Raw genomic sequence first — 21,219 nt, 5'->3', positions numbered from 1 at the left:
AGAAACTACCTCAACTCACTTGCATATATGTAAGGAGAACAATACATGCTGCAATAGCCGACAGAACATTCTCCTCTGCCACTGGGGTCTGATAATTAGGCAGTGACCCTTGACTTTCAGTACCCAAGTACCTGCTCCACAACTTCACTGCACCTATTGAAATTTCTGGAACCAGGGGGATCACAAGTGACTTCTTCAGCCATCTTCCAAAAGAATACTATCATCTAAGAAGATAGGAAGGAAAGGAAATGCTAACATCTATAGATAGTAGCAGGATGACCTGAGACAAATATACCAACTTCCATTTGCACTGAACAAGAGAGAGTTTCAGAAAAGCAAAAGAACAGGCTGGTTTCCACTATACCCCACTATACCTCTCATGGAAAGTTGTAGGAAATATTTAACATGGCAGAACCTTTCAGGATCATCTGGCCTAAGCACAGATGAAACCTTCTTCCTCTGTCATTTTCATCATATCTTTAGATCTGCAGCTTATACCTGCAAACAGAATATGGAATTTAGGCAGGCCCAAAGCATGCTTCTAAATAAGCAGTTAGTAAGATAACTTCAACAATTTTCAGCAAATGCTTATATATGCCAGCCATTTTGTCACCTCATCCTTTTCCCTATAAGAATTATAGGTGATTTCCAGTTTAAATTGTAGAAACAGAAATTGTCAAGTGGGCATCCTCATCAGACAGGTTGGAGTCTTTTGAGCCCTGGTGGTGCAGCAGACTAAAGCACTGTTATTAACATCAGCTGCCTGCAATTACTGCAAGTTCAAATCTCACCAGGCTCAAGGTTGACTCAGCCTTCCATCCTTTCTAAGGTAGGTAAAATGAAGACCCCGATTGTGGGGGCAATAAGCTGACTTTGTATAAAATATACAAAAGTATGAAGGCTATTGCTTAACGCATTGTAAGCCGCCCTGAGTCTCCGGAGAAGGGCGGCATATAAATCAATTTTTTTTTTAAAAAAATGAAGTACAGATCCAATGGGAGGCATCCAATAGCTGAAGTGAGGTGCAAAATTGTGGCTCACCTGGAACAATGATTGACTACAACATAGAACCCTTCTAGGATAGAGGATGTCCCCATTCTCTCCCAAGAAGCTCTGTAACCATGAGATTTCAGCCTTCCCAGATTATTTCTGGATATTTACAATTGTTAGTCATGTAATTCTGCCTGCTGCCCACAGCACTCTGACACTGAAAAAAGGGTCACCTCTGTGGTCCCAAACATACAGGATTACTGCATCCTAAGTATCAGGCAGTTGCTAAGTTTTTTAGGTTGTACGTGTGTGCACGCACACATGCACATTTTTGAGTCAGTGTTAACTCCTGGTAACTCCCTGCATTTTTATTGGCAACATTTTCAGAAGTAATTTGCCATTGTCTGCTTCCTAGGCAAAGAGAGAGTGACTAGCCCAACGTCATCCAGCTGGTTTCATGCCTAAAGTGGGACCAGGACTCAAAATCTCCCAGTTTAAAGCCCGATGTCTTAACCATTACACCAAACTGATTCTCTTTAGGACTGATGCTTGCTTCCCATTGAAGAAAGTGGAGAAGCTGAGGGAAGTAGAGGTAAGCTGTTGATTCCCACTCTTAGGAATGGTCATAGACAAACACCTTCCAAAAATATCAGTTGACCGGTTTCCATTGTGTGGCAGCCAAAAATAGTGTAGGGGTTTTACCAGAAAGAGTTGGCAGATTTTCATGAAGCTTGGCAGACTATAAATGCCCAATACTAACATGTTTGACCTGCCTTTAAGACTTTTATAACATTTTACATGGCAATTTATAGCTGAATCTCATCAGTTTTGAAGCATGAAAGAAAGGGCTAGCTGGCAGAGGCTACTTTGAGGGAACCAAGGTAAATAATAAAGGCAGCATCATGGTGCAATTCTGCCTCTTTGATACCAATATTGTGGCTTTACAAACATATACAAAAGGCGCAGGACTTGGAGCACAATGATTTCATGCTGCTTTTGTTATTCTAATAAAAATGTTCAAACCAACAAACACCCCTGCCTGGTTGGTTGACCCCAAAATATACCAATCCCACTAACTATTTGCCTTTGAAATATAGACATTAAGATATACCGGTTTTATGTAAAACTGGGAAGGCAGGCTCTGTTTTTAACATATTTCTACTTCTTGCAATGTAGGAGAGTACACTTCCAGCCCATTTTGCACTTGCTTTTAAGTGATATAAAAACTGGAATAACCAATAACGAATCTGTTATATAATGGATAGTTTGACTGCATGCAGCCAATTATCACTCCACAGTGTGAGCTGAATAGTCTTGTTCAGGAATTCCTAATTACAGTTCATGTTAATAAAAAATTTGCCTGGATACATCCAAATATTTGATGTTAAAATTGACCGCCCAGCACCTTTCCCTTCCGTTTCTTTTTGAGCTTTCCATAACCCCAGTTCTGCACCTTTAGTGAGAAAAAAATCTATTCTTGTGCCGCCTCAGGCCTTGTGAAAACTAACATTATTGTCACATGCATATAAATTGCTTTCCTTGCTGTTAGATTCCATATTGTGGACTATTTTTCATCACATTGCGCCAAAAAAATAAAAATGATTGAGGCAATGTGTTTTAAAACAATGGGGATAATCTTTTTCTCTTGATTCACTGGGTAAACTGCCTTCTTTAGAGTTATTGTAAATGATTCCATTTGCTGCTAGCATTTTAATTTCTTTTGACTTCAGTGGGTGAGATTCTGCAGATGCTTATGGTTCTCATTGAAAATAATGAGTCTGCAGCTTAGCAATTTTGTGAAACATTTGTGCTGATGGAAGACAGGAGACCCACTATCCTGCATCAGTCCAGCAGCTGCCAAACCCTGTACTCACCCAGTCCAAGATGGCAAAGACACAATGTAGCTACCCCATTAACATCTGGAGCAAAGCATGTTCACCCATTCTAGATGATTATAGCAATCGTCTGTCATACAACTCAGATACAAAAGGTAGCTAATTCCCTGCCTGCAAAGTTGATCTACTTTAAGCCCAGGATAGCTTCCTGTCCTACATAAATACAGATGATGCCACAAGCTTCTGGAATGCAGTTAGCAATGATCGAGTTGGTGAGAATTTCCCGCACCCCTACAGGCAAAAGTTTATCCTGTTAGATCACAATGTCACACAAACGGAAGGAAGGCATTATTTACATTGCTTGGACCAATTAATCTTTCCAACACTGTCCTCCCTTGGCAAACCATGTGAACTATCAGTCCTGCTAACATTTATTTCTCGCTAGCTTCTTCTTAATGCCAGAAACCTAAATATAGAAAAGAGAATTCTTCAATAATACTGATTTTCTCTGTGCCCTCCCCATGATGCCTTTTGAGCCACCATGAAAGCAGACTCATTTAGAATGACGAAAAGAGATTTCTACCCATTTTCATTCCATCCTGTATTGCTTATTAATTCTATCTCTTGTTTTCATCACTTTTTAAAAAATTCTTTTTAGAAACTCTTCATTTTTCTAGCAGTTTTCTAACCTGCCCAGAAAACTTTGCTTATTGAATGGTGCCAGGGGTGTCAAACTTAATTTCATTGAGGACCACATCAGGGCTGTGGTTGACCTCGGGGGGCCAGGTGGGTGTGACCGACTGGTTGGGTATGCCCAACTGGGTGGCCGTGGTCAGCTTGATACCACTCACTGGGTGTAGCCGACTGGGTGGACGTGGCCAACTGGATGGGTGTGGCCAGCTTGATACCACTTTCCAAACTGTTTCCTCTTTGCACTGGGTAGACTGGGCTGAAGCCATGCTGGCCAACCCCTTACATTTTCCAGGATGGCCCCGCAGGCTGGATCTGACCACACTGTGGTCTGGATCTGGCCCGTGGGCCTTGTGTTTGACACCCCTGGCTTAGGTGGAAAAAGAAGGAATAAGGGGTTTTATTTTGGGTATGAATGTATACTGAAGGCACAGCAGAATGAACTATAATATGCTAAACGTAAAATACATCATATTCATGATCTGAATTTTAAAACATTCTTTTCAGGTTTTGGAAGATATTTTAGAAGTTGTTGTTTTATACTTTTTCAATACAAGTAGTCTTTGATTTATGGTTGCAATTGAGCCTGGGATTATGGTCGTAGGTCATGCTGGTCATCTTTCTAAAGTCACGCAAGGCTTCCAAAAGCTCCAAAAGTCCAGCATGGACAATCTGTATTTAGAACAGAAGCCACTTCACAGTTCATCTAAGTTCATCTTACATAAAAAGCTCTCATGGAACAGAGAGTTTATGTTTATGTTTCAAACTTGGGGCAGAGAAGGAATTTTGAAATCTCTAATTCTAAAGTGCATTCACCAGATCTACATGTGAATAAAGATCCAAGTTGAATGTTGGTCCACTTAGAAATCCACGAGCTTGCCGGATTCCTGATTCCTTGCCAGATTCCTGATCAGATCAGTCCAAAGAGCAGAAATGGAAAATTTAAGCAGTTTGAAAACTCAACAGCAGACATCTTCTCATGCTGGAAGAAACAGCAAAATGTTCCTTTCTTCCTTCTAGAAGTTATACCATGAATTGTTGTTGTGGCAAGTAAGGGAACTCTTTGGAACAGTGAGAGACAACAGTGAGAATCAGCAGAGAGCACGTCTGTACCCTCTCTCTTTCTTTCAATGGTGGATCCTGGTGTTTTGATTATAAATGGAAGGAGCTTTTCCTTTCAAGAATGACCAAGCTCCATATTAGTTAATATAAATATTCAAAAAGAATAGATTATTCTGCAACAACGAAAACAACCCCCCAAGGGTTTTGTAGCATGCAGCAGATGTTCTTTCTAGACAGCATTTCATTTTACAAGTACTTTAGAAAGTTTCTGCTTTAATTGTTCCTGACTATATTTCAACCTAGGAAAAAATGCACCTCTTTATGAGTATATTTCTCTAGCAACAGTGTAATTCCAAAACTGATTTGCATTGCCTCAAGTCCTAAGAGCAATAGAAGAATCACTGAAGAACTTTAATCTGATTAAATTGGAATAAATCACTTCGTCATGAATCATATAATGATTTCATTTCCAATGTTTTCTATCTGAAGCCATATCTCAGCTAAATGCCATATCTCAGGCTCTCAGGAGCCTGAGTGGTGCAGCAGACTAATGCTACTGTTAAAGGTAGTATTTAGCTTCCAGCTGCCTGCAATTACTGCGAGTTCAATTCTCACCAGGCTCAAGGTTGACTCAGCCTTCCATCCTTTCTAAGGTAGGTAAAATGAGGACCCGGTTTGTGGGGGCAATAAGATGACTTTGTATAAAATATACAAAAATATGAAGGCTATTGCTTAACGCCTTGTAAGCCGCCCTGAGTCTCTGGAGAAGGGCGGCATATAAATCAAAATTAAAGAAAAAAAATGCCTAGAAATGCTTCTACTATTTTCTCACTAAAAATGAGTAGTATTTACTCATTTGAGATTCCATATAGGGTTCCAGGTAAAGAGAAGTACAGTACTTTTGTTTGCTTATGTGCTTCTATCAACTTCTGGATCCACTGAAACCACCAGATAAAGCTGTACAGGAGTTAATAAATGGGATCAACTAATATTTGTAGGCAAAGATAAGTTACTGTAAAAGAAATATAATCACAATAGCAATGAACAAATGGACACACTAGATCAGAGATGGCTAACCTTTTTGCCGTTGCATGCCAAAAGCAGGGGGGAGTGTGTGGGGGGGGTTGCGCGTGTGCCTACACCCATAATTCAATATGCCTTGCCCCCCTCAAATGTGCCCATGCTCCCCCATGACCACCACCCCCATTTTTGGCACGCAATGGCACGGTAGGCCAGGTACACCTGTTTTTCGCCCTCCCCAGGCTCCAGAGGCTTTCTAGGAGCCTGGGGAGGGCGAAAACGGCCTTCCCCACTCCCCAGAGGCCCTCCAGAGGCCAGAAATGGGCCATTTTCTGACTTACGGTTAGCCCAGAAGGCCCAAAAATTAGTTGGCCGGTGCACGCATGCGTGCTGGAGCTGAGCTAAGCAACGCTCATGTGCCCACAGATATGGCTCTGCGTGCCACCTGTGGCACACGTGCTATAGGTTTGCCATCACGGCACTAGATATATTACATATTCTTTAGTCTTGAGCAGTTAATAGAAATGTGCCACCAGATTACAAACTCTCAGTTTCTAAATTGCTGATGGATGGTTGGATCATTGTTGTATAAAAACTTAGAATTGAGATCGAAGTTTCTCAACCATAAGAAGTGTCGACTTCAACTCCCAGAATCCCCCAGCAAGCATGTTCTTTAGATGAATATTTGTATCAGTTTCTTATCAGAACAAAACAGGATTTTTTACTTTAATTTCTGCCAGCAGTGTACTCATCTAACCTACCTCCCTTGCTAACAAGATAAATACTGGGCATTATTTTGTGGAAATGCAGCCTCAGTTCTGGCCCATTTATTTTCTTTCTCATTAGCAATACATTCTTTAAGCTCTTTATCAAGAGCTGGCAGATGGGTGCTCTATTTATCACTGCTACATAGGAAATGAGGAAATTAACAGAGCCTGTCAGATGCAAGACACATAAACTAGGTGTGCCCAGTTTCTGTTCCTGGAAAAATTAACAGATTATGCTTCTGTTTCCTTGAGCCTATAAAGTATCCTTAATCCGGAATGGGCAGCCTTTTGGTAGCTGATGGCCACACAAATCTTTGAGGAGATGTTGAAGATAAAGTGTAAAAAGCAGTGTCTAAACTTTTGGTTTTTTTCCGCATTTTTTTAAAGGAACTATAAGGTCTTTGTTCTTTTAAGCCAGGGCCACACTTCATCCTCCTGGTTTTCTGAAGGATCAGAGATCATTCAGGGTTGTTATAATTGAGGAAATGTAGCTGGGTGTATGTTATGCAGATATTTCTGTCTTTAGCAAGGGGGGAGGGGCTTAAGAATAACAAAGGGGAGAGGAGCCCTCCCAAAGGCAAACTGCTCCTATTCCAACTCTTAAAATCACTTTATAATAACAGTTATAATCATGCCAAAATTCAGGAATATTTGCTGCTAAATTTCAGTGGAATGACTTGGGGTGAGGGGAATTGGGTATCCATTCATTATATTGAACCTGTTTTAGAGATTACACCGATTTCTTGCATTTTAACTAAGTCAGGACTGACTTCTTGTTTTCTCTTTCCTATTTCATTGTCCTTTCCTTTTGAGATAATTGCATATTGGTGTATTTCTACTCTTCTTCATGAATATGGCTCTCTGTTTCTCTCTTGCAAAATACTATCAGTTCTTACAGAAAGCTTACAGAAAGCAATACAAATATACTGTCTGCAGCATCTCAAAAATTTAGAGCTGTAATCATAATTACAGCTGTTGTATACAACAGATTACAATTTAATCCAAATTAATTATACAGTACTAGGATTTTTTTTCATAAATCAACAACCAGCAAGTATCTGAATTTGAACCTAAGACCCAGTTTTCTTGTCCGCCAACCCTAGGACAGGACTCGAATTTGCTAGATTTCTTATGAAAATTTTGTATCTACATAGAACCGCAACTTGTGCGAAAGAACATATATATAACTCACAAATGAAGGCAAACATACGTGTCCCAGGACAATGATGCAAAAGCGAATTTGGGTTGGTCACTGGGACCAGAGATTTACTCTTCTGAGCTTTCTGGAATCTCTGGTCCCAGTGACCGACCCAAATTCTATTTCACATATATAACTCTTGATTCTGTCTGGTGTTTGATCCCAAAGTGCCTTTTAGAGATTGCTCTGCATTGCCTGGTACTTTAGGGTATATCAATGATAAGAAATATTATGTTTGAACATTGCCAGTGATTCTGCAGCAGAGATTGTCTGTTGCTATGTTTAATTTTTGTTTGTCTAACTAACTGCAGTGATATTGATTCCACCTCTGGTTGAACAGAAGATTGCAACCATATTATGTGGATATAAGCCTGCCATACTAGGTACCTATGCACCAAGATCACAGGCCTAACATTACCCATTTGGTTATAAACAATCAAACCTTTTTTTAGAAATTTAATGTATATTTTAACTTTATTTGTGCCTGCATAAGGAAACTGGCCATGCTGATAAAATGCTAACACATTTAAAATTCTTTAAAGGATTTTACTGACATAGCTAGGACTATCTACTGTTGCATGTGGACTTCAGACTTATAGCTATGTCATGGTTCCATCAGACATTGTGCATGTCTGCTTCTATAATACTTATGCACAGGACATTTACCCAGATGGTAGCTATGTGAAAAGTGTGTATTTACTAGACTGTTTTTTTATTTGGGATTTGAAGTGATGTGAATATCACTATACAATACAGTTCATTAGTACTTGAAGATAGCCTATCATTCAAGGTTGGAGTGAAGCTAATTTGGACTTTATAAGTCACACTTGCCATAGATGTATCTCTGAAAATGCTGATAGATGCTGCTTAAAAGAAATGCCAGTAGATTAAACTCAGATGTCTAACAGTGAAGGATGTTGGAATCTATAGTTCAGCAAGTTTAATAATAACGTCTTACTATTCAACAAATGGAAGGCTCCAGAAATTTCCTATTTTTTAATGGGTAGGAAAAGAAATTCAGGCATATTACCAATATTATACATTTGCTTTTTTTTCTAAATTATGATCATCTTTCTTCAAGGGCCCCAAATATGTGAGTTTCTTCTTACTGATTATTGACTCAAGAGAGCAATAACTTTTTATTTGGTGCAGGACTGATTGATTCTTCCTGAAGTAATTTCACTTTCTGCAAAATCATAATTAGAAGCTACTTTCAATCTATTTTTCAGCCATATATTAGCACTAAAAAAATCATTGCTCTAAGTAGTCCTCTTTTTGATAACATGTTTTTTACTTCATGATTTTTTAATGAAGTAATGACTGGTTGGCTATTGAGTAATAGCCAGAGATATGGCTGCCTTATTAGAACCTTTATCAATAGCTGATTCTGCCTGGATGGATAAAACAGGCTTTCTCACAAGAAGACTGGAACCTATGCCTCCTATGGATATTTTGCTCTACGTAACTATTAAGTGAAATGAAATGAATGCAATATACATCATTATCATTTAAGCCATTGTCTATCCATTGCAGGATGAAAGCGTCTTCCACATTTCCAACCCATACGGTCCTGAGCCAACTGAGCCCGCAATATCTGCTTATGATGTTGATTCATCTTGTTTTAGGTCTCTTTTGTGGATACTTTTTATCAAGTGGGATCCATTCTATGACTGCCTTGGCCCACATGCCATCAGTTCTTCTTGCTATGTGACCAGCCCATTTCCATTTCAATTCTTTTACTCTCTTGATTGATTATCATATACTTTTGCTTGTTCTCTAATCCATGTGCAGGTCTATCTTGTCTTGTAATGCTGAGCATGTATCTTTCCATGGCTCTGTGCCACTCTTAGCTTTTGTAGCAATTGTGAGGTTAGTGTCCATGTTTCACCGGTGTATTTTAGAGCATGTAGCACACATTGATCGAAACTTTTCTCTTCAGGCATAGGCAGAGTTGTTCTTCAAAATTATGCTTAACTTGACAACCACATTTAACATGCAACATGTTCAATTTTCTTTATTGTATCACCTGCCACTGAGATCCATCTGCAAAGTATCTAGTTCTTCTCCAGATATATATATATATAATTTCCTTTGGTGAATTTATTAAACATAACCTGGGTCTTTTTCAGGTTTATTTTTAAGCCAAATGGTTCTCCTGCTTTGTGCAGCTCTTGTGTCTTTGTAGCTCTTCTGGGTCTTGTGAGAAAAGAACATCATCATCTGCAAATCTTAAGTGATTTAAATAGGGGCCACTGATTTTTATTCCATCTTTTCCCCAGTCTAGTTTGCAAAATATTTTTTCAAGGCAGGCTGAGAAAAGGATAGGTAATATTGTATTGCCTTGTCATACACCTGATTCTATGTTGATTTTCACTTTAAGGCAAATTGTCATCATTTTTTCATATATTGATTGTAGTAAGTTTATGTAAGGAGTGTCTAAGCCTTGGTTGAGCAATGCGTTAATTATTACTTTCTGAAATACTGAGTCAAACGCCTTTTCGTAGTCAATGAAAGCCATACACAAAAGTATGGTGTGCTCATTGTGCCTTTCAATGACTTGCTGAACAATCTGGATGTGATCCATTGTGGTGTAGCCACTTCTGAACCCTGCCTGCTCCTTTGGCTGTGCATCATTTAATGTTCTCAATATTCTTTTTGCTATCTTGGTGAAAACTTCATAGATGATTGAAAGAAGGCTTATTGGGCGATAGTTCTTTTCATCTTGAGCCCTTTCTTGTGTATAAGAGTCGCTTCAGCATTTTTTCATGCATTGGCTATTTTTTCTTCTCTGAGGCATCTAGAGTTTTCTAGTATCTTGAGTAAACTGTGACCATCAGCTTTCAAGATTTCCACAGCCATTTCTTGGAGCTTTGCCATTTTTCACTGATTTTATGGCACTTGATACTTCCTCCACTGGGATATCTGGCATTTCCTCTTTCGTGGGTATTATTACTTTTGAGTGATCTTAATCTTTGTATAGCTCTGAATAGAATTTTCCAATTATTTTTAATATTTTCTGTCTTGTTTTTACACATAGAGCCATCTTCACATTTTAATGCAAAAACCTTCTTTCTAGTATTTATAAGCATGCATTTTGCTCTATCAATCCCTTCGTTTTCTTCAGCTTTTTTCACAAGCTTTATGTTAAACTGAAGTGTTTTTTCTTGAATCCTAGAAATGAACACTCAGCTCAAATTTTATCCAACCTGCTAGCCTATGATGTTAATGTAATAAGGTACAATGGGCTGTGGTTACTAAGGAATATATAACCTTTAACTTTCTTGGTACGGAAATAAATTAGCAAAAAATACAGCAGAAGAGAACCATAGAAAATGAAGTTTGAGTAGGGTAGTTAGTGGGGACTAACCTATCAGTAGAAACAACAGGACCAAAGCTACTTCCTGGATAATAATTTATTGGGAATTATCATTCAAAGCAAGTTAGAGCTATGATGATAAAAGGCCTCTGGCACCAGGATTTGCCAGCCCAGGAAGAGCCCGTGGTTGTAGCTTGGAAGGAGGTGGAGACATGCCCCCTTCATTGTTGGGATGTTCAGAACTAGAAAAAGGCAAGGCGATAGAACGATGTTCTTCAGTGGCTACAAGGGCAGTGTCATTAGCAGAAGCTGGAGCTTCTTCTTGTACTTTGGTCTGTTCATCAACTGTAGTAGAAGCGGGAACTTCTTCTTGTACTTTGGTCTGTCCATCAACTTTAGCAGAGGAACGGCGTTTCTGCCAGCGACGCCGAAAGCAATAGCAACAGCTGCAAAAGATGGACAGAGAAGCGCTTAACTAGTAACATGTGAACTGCAAAAGATATCCACACCATTGTTTTCCCAAAACAACATTCTCTTTCCCATGAGTTGTGTTTTTCAATTCTCTAGGAACCCACTGTGTATAACCTTTTACAAATCATAGTGAGAAATATCATATACTGAAAAGAAGTGTTGTAATTGCTAACTTAAAAGAAAGTTTTAGGTAATTATACCTAAATTACCTAATTAGATAATTATAACTACCATAGATCATAATTCTTCTTTAGACTGATTAATTTAAACTGATTACCCATAAATCTATCTGGGCCTACGAAATTTTACAAGAATGAAATAAGATAGGAAATGTGAATAGTCAGAACTTACATCACAATGAGACAGAGGCAACCAAGTGGAGGCACAGCAAAGGCTATCATCAGTACAGAAAATCGACGTGAAGGAGGGACTATATGAAGACAAATTAAGGAATCCTCAGCATCCAAAGTCAAGCTATACAGTTATAGCACCTATCCCAATTAAGTATTATATATGGAAGGAAAACAGGAAACTAGGGTACATAGTACATAGTACATAGTACATAGTACATAGTACTACAGTAAATCTATATGTGTTCTTCTATGTTCACCTGCTTTTTCATTTCCACTTACTACTATATAAACCTTCCCAAACCTAGTGTTCTTCCCATGTGTTAAGACATGTGTTAAGACTACACATGTATTAAGATTCGCAACTAGGACAGTAAACTAGATGTTTGTATATTTATTTACAAACAGGATTACAAAAGAAATAGAGTCTTGGAAACTATTTTTCAGATACCTCCCTAACCATACTCATAGACTTATGGAATATCTCACCACTTCCTTCAATTTATATCACTGAAAGAACAACACTGGGAGGCCAAACAAGGCCCAATATTAACTGCATTTATGCTTTTAGCATGGAGTTCTTAACATGTATAAGTAATGTTAGAAGGGCTATGGGTTTGCTTATGATTATGAGTGAAACAAGAGGAAAAAATTGAATTCTTTTCCTGCTGAAGTCCTGAAAATTCCTTCTGAAGGTAGTATTTGTATTTTTGAAAATAAGAAACTGACTGCCAATAATTGCTGCCAAAAATGGGACTCCAAGGAAATATCCAATCTAATACATACCTCTCATATTCAGGCAGTCTGCAGATGTTCTGGCACCAGGGTGAGAGGTAAGCCAATTGTTGTCGCATGAAATACAAAGGACTGTCCCATAGTGCAAGCTATAGCTCCCAATTGGACAGAGAACACAGCTGCCACTGGTAGCCACACTGTATGTTCCAGGTGGGCACAAAGCTGTTCAGAAAATTAGTAGGTAAAGGGAAAAAAGAAAGGCTAAAGTGAAAAGAACAAATGTCATTTTTCTATTAGCTTAATTTGTGGGGAGCAGAGAAGATGAATTTCAATGTTGACCACATAAGGGCGATCCGTACCAAAAGTATCTTTTTAGAAAATCTGAGCTCTTCTAAACACTTTTTTTAGAGTCTTGATTTGGAGGAACCATATGCAGTACAGGCTGATAAATAGTTAAGTCCCTACATTTGGACAGAATCTGCATGGGTTCTAAGATACACCTGACAAGAGCTACAGAAAACATATGAAAAAGACAAGACAAATGGATAGGAACAGAATGGGTAAAAGACTTCCCACAGCATAGAGAGAAACAGAAGTTTATAGACCAAAGACAGTGTCTGAAGACAGATGAGGCAGTAGCTTTTGGATCACCTGCTTAACTCACTACAGCAGTCGGGACAGCGTGACTGTAGCTCCTGTGTCTGTCCATAACCATCTTGACACTTTGCATCTTCTAAGAAGTTGAAAAAGGTGTTGACAAAAGAAACATGCGAACCATTTGATGTTTCCAGAGAAAAGTTTTTATTCTTCTCCATAAATTCAGTCATGGCTTCTTTGGCCTGTATAGAGCAATGGGCCAAGAAAAGAAAACTTTTGGAGCCACAAAGTGAAACAGACAACCACTTTTCACATGAGTTTGTGTTTGTACGTTTGTGAGTAGTTGAAAAAAGAAGTAAAAAAAATAAGTGAACAGAAAATTTAGGAGGTCAGCAATTGCTGGTAATGTCATGTATATTCCATAAAAGTGAGAAGGCAAAACTTAGTTAATTGTATACTAAATGTCTTATGGTTAAAAGCATGAATCAATTTCTTCAACAGACTTGCTGTTTGATGTTCTTGATTCCCACCCCACAGTAAATAGCCCCACCATCAAAGATCAATTAAGTTATCAACTATTAGTTTGAGGATGCAAAATGCATATTCATAGATTCTGATTAGGTGTAAGTGTAGTGTCAAGAGCAGAATAAAAAAGCTATGCATCCCATTGACCTTTGCCAGATGTGGTTGATCCAAGTACATGAAACCTCTTGTTGCATTTTGAAAGTCAAGCTTCCTAGCAGGCATTTGGTGAAAATGTAACTAGCTCCAAAACCCAGCAAGTCATTTCCTAGTGGGACAAATTACAAACCTCCTGTAGATTTTTTTGGACTGCTGAGTGGTAACATTCTAATGCCATCGAATCAATCTGAGGGTAGCAGGATTTATCCCAGTCCTTTCCAAATGGAGTTACTGGAAAACAAAAATACATTACTGTTCTTGTGATCTGCTCTAACCAATAGATTCCCTTTTTTACCACCACACACAGAATCCAAATATCCTGAAATACTGCAAAATAATAATACACAAAACATTTTCATTACAATCTTTTTTGGACAGTGTTCTAGGCTCTTTGGAGAAGAAGTGCATTGTAAAATCAATTGACAGTATACTACTTGCTTTCCCCCAGTTTGCATGCATAAAGATTACAGTGGCTAAACTTTAGACAGTTGTCTACTTCATAATATATTTTTATAATAGTCCTTGAAGTAGAACTTAAGGTTCTTCCTTGAAGAATTTAAAGTAGAAAAATCTTCTTTTCTGCATGAATCTTCCTGATTTCATCAGGGAGTTTCCAAACCATATCCCTTTTTGGCTCTGACCTTTTAGCTCTACTTGGAGGTTGAACTCATCCAAAGGCTTCTCCACAGTAGGAAAGCAAGTGGTGCTTCCAGAAACGAGCTCACAATGTAGGTGAGACACCAATTGACTCAGCTGTGTGTGTAGACTCCTCACAAACTCACGCGCCAATGACTTATCACATGAATTACTCTGAAAAATCAGGAGGACCTGTAATTCTCCACGTATGTGATACCCTGAGAAAAGGAACAAAATTAAATTTAAATTTAAATTCCACTACAAGGATAGTGAATGCACCATATCATAGCAATCATGAAGAAAAGACCAGACTCTAAATTCTGGAAAAAATAACGAATTCTTAGAAAATTGAAAAGGTATGTTGGCATTTGGCTAGACGCTAGAGGATCCAGTCATAGGAAAGCTATTTTCTTCATACTTGTTTCTGAAAAACATTTTCTTCCACAATGTCTCCATATAATCAAATAAATCAAATCAAATGTTGTTCTCTTATCAAGCATCCATAGCAGTGGTGGGTTTCAAACGTTTTTACTACCAGTTTTGTGGGTGTGGCTTGGTGGACGTGGCAGGGGAAGGATACTGTAAAATCTCCATACCCTCCCCACTCCAGGGGAAGGTTACTGCAAAATCTCCATTTCGTCCCAATCAGCTGGGACTCAGGAGACAGAGAATAGATGGGGGTGGGGCCAATCAGAGGTGGTATTTACCGGTTTTCCGAACTACTCAAAATTTCCACTACCAGTTATCTGGTCAGAACCTGCTGAAACCCACCTCTGATCCATAGCATTGGTTTCCTGTTGTTTAGCCATCCTTCATAACAGCAGGGATATACTCACCCACCACCGTATGAGAGAAAGTCATAGTATGGAGCTGGTCTTCCTCTGTGAAAGAGACGGAACAGGTATAGCGTCCACTCTCCTCAGCACGAAATTCATGCAAAATAAGGGAGGCACCAGAATGGAGAGTTAGGTTTTCTGGAAAACAGACAATAAAGTTATATCATTTGAGAATGGCAACTTCATCTTAGTCAATCAACAAAAGCACTTGCACTGAACTAGAAATTTTATTTATTAATTTATTAAAGAAATTTATATGGCTGCCCAAATCACAAAAAGTGACTCCTGACAGCTTACAATATTAAAATTTCACAGTGTAAGAACCAATAACCCACTCCCCAACCATTTAACAGTCCTTTTGGAAATGAATCTTCTATGATACGAGCTCTCTCTCTTTGCCCAATTCATGAAACCTTGAAACCTAATTTCTCCTGATTTTATGACTATCCCATATAACAGTAGTTATTAATCTTACTTTTTCATATCACCCCTTCACTAAAAATGTACTTTCTGAACTTCAAATTTAAAAATTAAATATAAATATATTATTAATCATATAATTAAATTACATGCTTAAAAATATTAGGTTTTCTCATGACTTACTCCAATTATTATTTTCCAGAGTCAAGGGTCTTAAAGATAAAAATGTATGTTTCTCAATTAAATAGAAAATAGAAATAGCTATGTCAATGCATTGTTACATTCAGTAATGTCATTCAAAGCAGCTATTCCAATATTTTCTGCATTATAAAATAGATACTAGGAAAAAAAATAAACCTAATCTATTGAATTGCCTAGATAAATATAGAGAAATTATTATTAAAATTAGAATTCTGATCAGCTTGGCTTTTTACCTGGGAAGTTGAAAAGCACATTTGCGGCTTTGTCTTAGGGCTCAAATTGTATGTTTGTAGTTGGATAAGAGTCAAATAATTAGGACTATCTGAACTGCAAAAAACTGGAGGACCACTAAATGACAGTAGAGTTAGAATTTTCTGCATCTCTTAGTGCCATCTAGTTTTTGTATAATGTTTTTGTAGCCCAGGTATAGGGGTCTTACTTAAATCTACGTGCCTCACTGTCTCAATCCTCCTTACTTTAGACCAATGTTGGTCTGCAATCAGTAGCATCTGGGAGGGCAGCCCATTAGTAAGCCATCAATGTAATTACAGCACTACCATCAGCACTTCTTAAGATTTGGATCCAGGAGGCAGAAATTGGCTTGTCGAGCTAAATTTCTTTCTTTAGACTGTAATCTCCATCTCTCTGTGTGTGCACATTCAGACACACATAACTATTAGCAAATGAACATTATACATTTGCCTTTTTGCCTAAGGAAGAAGTAAGCTATGTACCCTCCAAGTACTTAAAAGTTATATATTTATACAGGCAATACATGAACAACACATTGAAAGGAATATCATGAAGAATAAAATACAATACAATAAGAAATAATTTCAGAGATATTTGCAGTTGTACATTTGTAATCTTTTGGAGAGATACAACATTTTAAACATCTACATTCAATATTTCTGCTCAGAAAAGGAGGCATATAAATGAAGATTATCTGTTGGGAATTACTTTATTAATATAACTAAACATTTGAAACCAATTGTAAAACTAGCAATTTTAACTAATTCTTTCTTGGGTTTACTTTTTCAGCCGATGTTATATTCTACACTTTTAAAATGTACTGATGCAACAAAAAAAAAGCATATGCGAGACCAAGTTATACAATACAAGCAAACAGCCTAGTACCTGATCCACCTACTATCAGAATAGTAGACAGACAGAAACCATCACTCCCATCCAAAGAAAATAGCCTTTAACGCATTATATTACAAGAATAATATTTGAACTTCGAATGCACCATAAGTAGAGTTCTCATTTAATACACATCAAAGGCAGGAATTCTTTCATAACTCTTGCAGTAAATCTACTTATCTGAATTTATCCTTTTTTAAAAAACATGTAACATTTATTTGAGCTAAGGGCCTCTTTTGGGTTAGAATAATTTCCTGAGAATGGCAGTCCACAGATTCAATCAATAGCAATCTATAATCCATTTAGATATAAATTAAACCTAATTACAATTAATATGACTATTTCCATAAATTAATAGTTTTTCCTTGAATTTATCCTTGAATTCTTGTTTGTTTTCTTGTAGAAACCTGATAGTGAACTCATATCTTTTGCTACAGTAAATTGGCAATAAATTATATTACACATTTTACAAAAAATAAAACTAGAAAAAATATTAATGCATTGTAAGCCGCCCTGAGTCTCAGGAGAAGGGCGGCATATAAATCAATTTTTTTTAAAAAAAAATTAAAGGTTGTTGTGCAATATTTCCATCTCTTCAAAACCTTTTGTCCAAATTGAGTAACTGAGTATTATCCAGAAATAATATTATGTTGGAAACCAACTACAAATTTAAAGGCCAATTTAATAATATAATTTTAATGGTGTGTGATGCCACCTGTAATTTGTATTTATAGTCAATTCTTAATAACTTGTTAAACTAGGTTAGGAAAGTTTATGTTCTAATTTAACTTAGCAAGTTCAAATCTTTTAAGTGTCTTAAAAAAGAACCCTCCAGATAGTCTCTGAAGTCCAAAAGTTCTAACCAGCATGACCAACTATTGGATATCTTAAGAGTTACAGACCAAAACATCTGAAGGACACCAAGGTAACTACTGCTGCTCTAAGGTTTAGCTACATGCAAGACACTGTCAGATCCACCAGCTTCGGCTTGGTGCCTTGCCGGCATTCTGCCATCAATCAGAGAAGGGACGGGGAACAAATGGGCAATAAAGCTGTATACCTTAGTGATGGGAAACTGGAAGGAGAGATTGACAGTTGAGGAAGAACAGAGTGTTTTGGAATCCAGTTTGTGATAGTGCGCTGGCATCTTCAAGGCAGTTTACCCTAAGAATGGAATTTCACCAGCCCAAACAACCTCTGTATTTCCCAAAACATCTCGATGATGCCAGATTGGCTACACATAGATGGACCATGGGGCTGGGGGGCAGGTCTAAAGGGAACCAAGGGGTTAGTCCTGTATTGGTGCACAGGAACTTTAGATCCCGCTTGATTCTACTGCAATCAGAATCTCTTAGTAAAAGTGTTTTTTCACTTCAAGCAAATGTAGTCAAGTGTTTTACTTCCCTAGGAGATCAGACTGGGGCAGGTCTGACAGACACTTGGAATTTATTCCTTTTATAAAATATTTATAAAGTATTTGAATTCAGCTCTCCAAAAATCTTAGGCAGAGTAATCTAAAGAAACATTGAAAGCCAGAATATATTCATGTATCTTTCCACAAGAAAAAATGCTATTTCCTGCATCATATATATATATATGTCTGTTCTCTATAAAGAAATCTTAAGCCCTGAGCAACAAAGCCGAACCTCCATTTTCCAGGTTCCAGTTGTACGTAGGATTCATACCAATCACAACATCTGTTTTCTCAGGTTTGCATGGTACAGTGAATTCCTTGGCACCAATGTGGACAAAAATGAGTTCTGAAAGAAATGAAAGCGAGGTAGAGTCCTAAGAGAGTAGGATGACAAGGTTCTTCAGATGTATTAATGTATAATTCTAAATAATAGCTATATTTATGACTAGATCAGTTGGACAGAACATGATGCCATGACTAGAGATTTTAAGACTTTAATATCCAGGGGTTACGCATGTGGAAAAGTTAAATACCCCCATCTATTGTTAGAAATTTCAAAGTCTTCCTGGAAAAGTGTAATTCAACTTTATTAATTTTTTTACCTGTCTCTTTCTCTTCAATAGGTGCTTGCCCTGAAAAAGTCTCATTATCAGACTTGTACAAATCAAGGAAGAATGCACAGCCTGAAAAACAAGGTAAAACCTCAGCAAGTTGCTATGACTGGAAATTATTTTACATTCAAAGTACTTTTCTTTCAATGTTTACAAAACTGCCTTTTCCAGTATAAAGGTGCACTGCAACTCCAGAAAGCTAGCTCACACCTACCAACAAAGAGTAAGGTAAAAGTAAACCAGAATATAATATCAGATCTTTGGATCACAACCTGATTTTATAAGGATTTCTCACTCTCTGTTTAATAACAACCAATATAGTTTATTCATTACAGTTAGCTTGTTCTAATACAGTGAGTCTCAAATCAGGATTCACAGCTAGTTGAACTCACCAGTTTCCTCATAATCAGTGAAGATCAAATAGCCAAATTACAATAAGTGCATTTACTGTACTGCTTCCACCACTGCCTTCCTGCCATTACCTTCAATCCATTGTTTGGCAAAGTTACATCAGTGACTGAAAAGTGGTTCACTGAAACTAATAGCAATACATACTATAAGTAGCAATGTGAGTATTAAGAAAACTGAGAGTAATGAACAGATCTGAAATATAGTTACTGAGTTCTCAGGTGTTGTCAAGTATAACTGTGATCTCATATAATCAATCTTTTATCCCCCCCCCAATGTAAATGGGAGTATGTAAAGTGAGATTTCTTTGTATTATGAATCTATACATCCCAAGTTATTAACATTCAAATATCACTTTGTAAGAATTTTCTTAAGAAGCTTGTGCTTATAATTTTCACTATAAGGGCATAGGGAACCTAAAGTAACTCAACAAATAATATTTAGTTTGGGCGATATTTTTGTACACAATTAAAGTGTCTTTTAAGACAGAAGGAATGGTAAACCAACTATAATCATTATTTTTCAAGTAGTATGAACTCCCATGCTCTTAAAATTGAAAATGTAGAGATGGGTATTTGTATAACTGGGTAGCTCTCAAATTTCTAAATGTTTACTGAATAGACTACAAATACATTGGCCTTATAGAAAGTCTTTATGTTATGTCTTAGAGCGCTTGCTCAAAATATGACTCATGAGTGAATATTTATTTTAATAAACTATTAGCATTCTCCTATTAGCTCTACTTCCTGTTTACTCTTCTCACCTCCCACCTCTTTCCTTCCATTTATTTTTTATTATTATTATTATTTATTTGCCCTTGCCTTCACTTGACGTGTTTTAAGCTTCTAAATAAAATGAATCGTGCACATCTTGTGATTTAGGATTTCACCCAAACTTAATTTTTTCATGAAATAACAGCTAGCCATTTTGCCTGGGAGCCAAGATGAGTGTTGGTCTATTTCATCTGCTAATGGCCAAGTCAAATAGTTTTTTGAATGTTCCCAACAAACAGAACTAAATTACTGATAAATATTGCTCATCAGCATGAAGGCGCCATCATGGGAAAAGCTGCACCTTTAATCTTTTGCCTAGAAGTACAACATCTTTACAACACAATAGTCCTATATAGTTGCATCTATCAAAGGATGCACCAGCGTGCCTACCTTTCCTGTACTAATATTCCTTTTTACTTACTCTTTTCATGTATTCAAATTATGTTTATACTTATACCTGTTATCTTATATATGCTTGACAAATAAACTTATAATTATGATAGATTTGTCTTATTCTTATACATCCCCCGGAATCCCAGCCTCCAAGCGATGGGAACCAGAATAACAGTGTTGGAAGGGACCTTATAGGTCATCTAGTCCAACCCCACCCACCCCACCCCACCTAAACAGGAGACCCTGCACTATTTCTGAGAGATGGCAGCCCAGTCTCTTCTTGAAAGCTTCCAGTGGTGAAGCTCCCACCCTTCTAGAACCAGCCACCTCACTGCAATCCATCTCCATACCAGGTCTCTCCCAAAGAAAGACGATTATGACACCCAAAGCAACTCCAACCCCTCGACCTGACATGGACATGTAGCCAGACTCGAGGATAATTTGCTCCGCGCCGGAGGGCGTTCCCACTCTATCACCATGGTAACGAGCGGGAGGAAAGGCATTCTACGCATCCCCCTTAGTTACCCCTCAAAGCCTTCTGTGACTCCGCGGCCGTTTACCAGCCCCGCCCCTCCTTTGGAAGCGTCGGCTACGTCACCAACCCCCTCTCCTCCTTCTGGTCGCCGGTGATTGCGTAACTCTGCCTACGTCATCAGAACGCGAGTCTTGGAA

At 37.8% G+C, this 21,219-nt stretch overlaps 1 protein-coding gene across 1 annotated transcript; it reads right to left on the bottom strand.

The window, feature by feature from the left end:
* Nucleotides 1-11,008: 11,008 nt before the first annotated feature.
* On the bottom strand, nt 11,009-21,200 carry ZPBP (zona pellucida binding protein). Its single transcript, XM_070941093.1, has 11 exons — nt 21,196-21,200; nt 20,898-21,016; nt 18,965-19,045; nt 18,595-18,708; nt 15,185-15,322; nt 14,354-14,566; nt 13,843-13,943; nt 13,099-13,273; nt 12,486-12,656; nt 11,701-11,779; nt 11,009-11,324 (listed from the first exon to the last, which is right to left on the bottom strand). The coding sequence occupies exons 1-11, from the start codon at nt 21,198-21,200 to the stop codon at nt 11,009-11,011; spliced, it is 1,512 nt and encodes a 503-aa protein (XP_070797194.1).
* Between the last annotated feature and the right edge of the window lie 19 nt (nt 21,201-21,219).

Source organism: Pituophis catenifer, unplaced genomic scaffold, assembly GCF_029215685.1.
Source record: "Pituophis catenifer annectens isolate HBS135680 unplaced genomic scaffold, rPitCat1.0.hap2 SCAF_3, whole genome shotgun sequence".
NCBI classification, from domain to species: Eukaryota; Metazoa; Chordata; class Lepidosauria; order Squamata; family Colubridae; genus Pituophis; species Pituophis catenifer.
This window is presented reverse-complemented; position numbering and strand designations above follow the sequence as displayed.

Bases quoted from the DNA above. Each gene is read 5' to 3' on its own strand.
- ZPBP (XM_070941093.1), bottom strand. The intron at 18,709-18,964 runs GTAAAAAAATTA...CATTTCTTTCAG, and splicing joins TATTGAAGAGAAAGAGACAG to AACTCATTTTTGTCCACATT. The intron at 11,780-12,485 runs GTATGTATTAGA...GTCTTCATATAG, and splicing joins AGACTGCCTGAATATGAGAG to TCCCTCCTTCACGTCGATTT.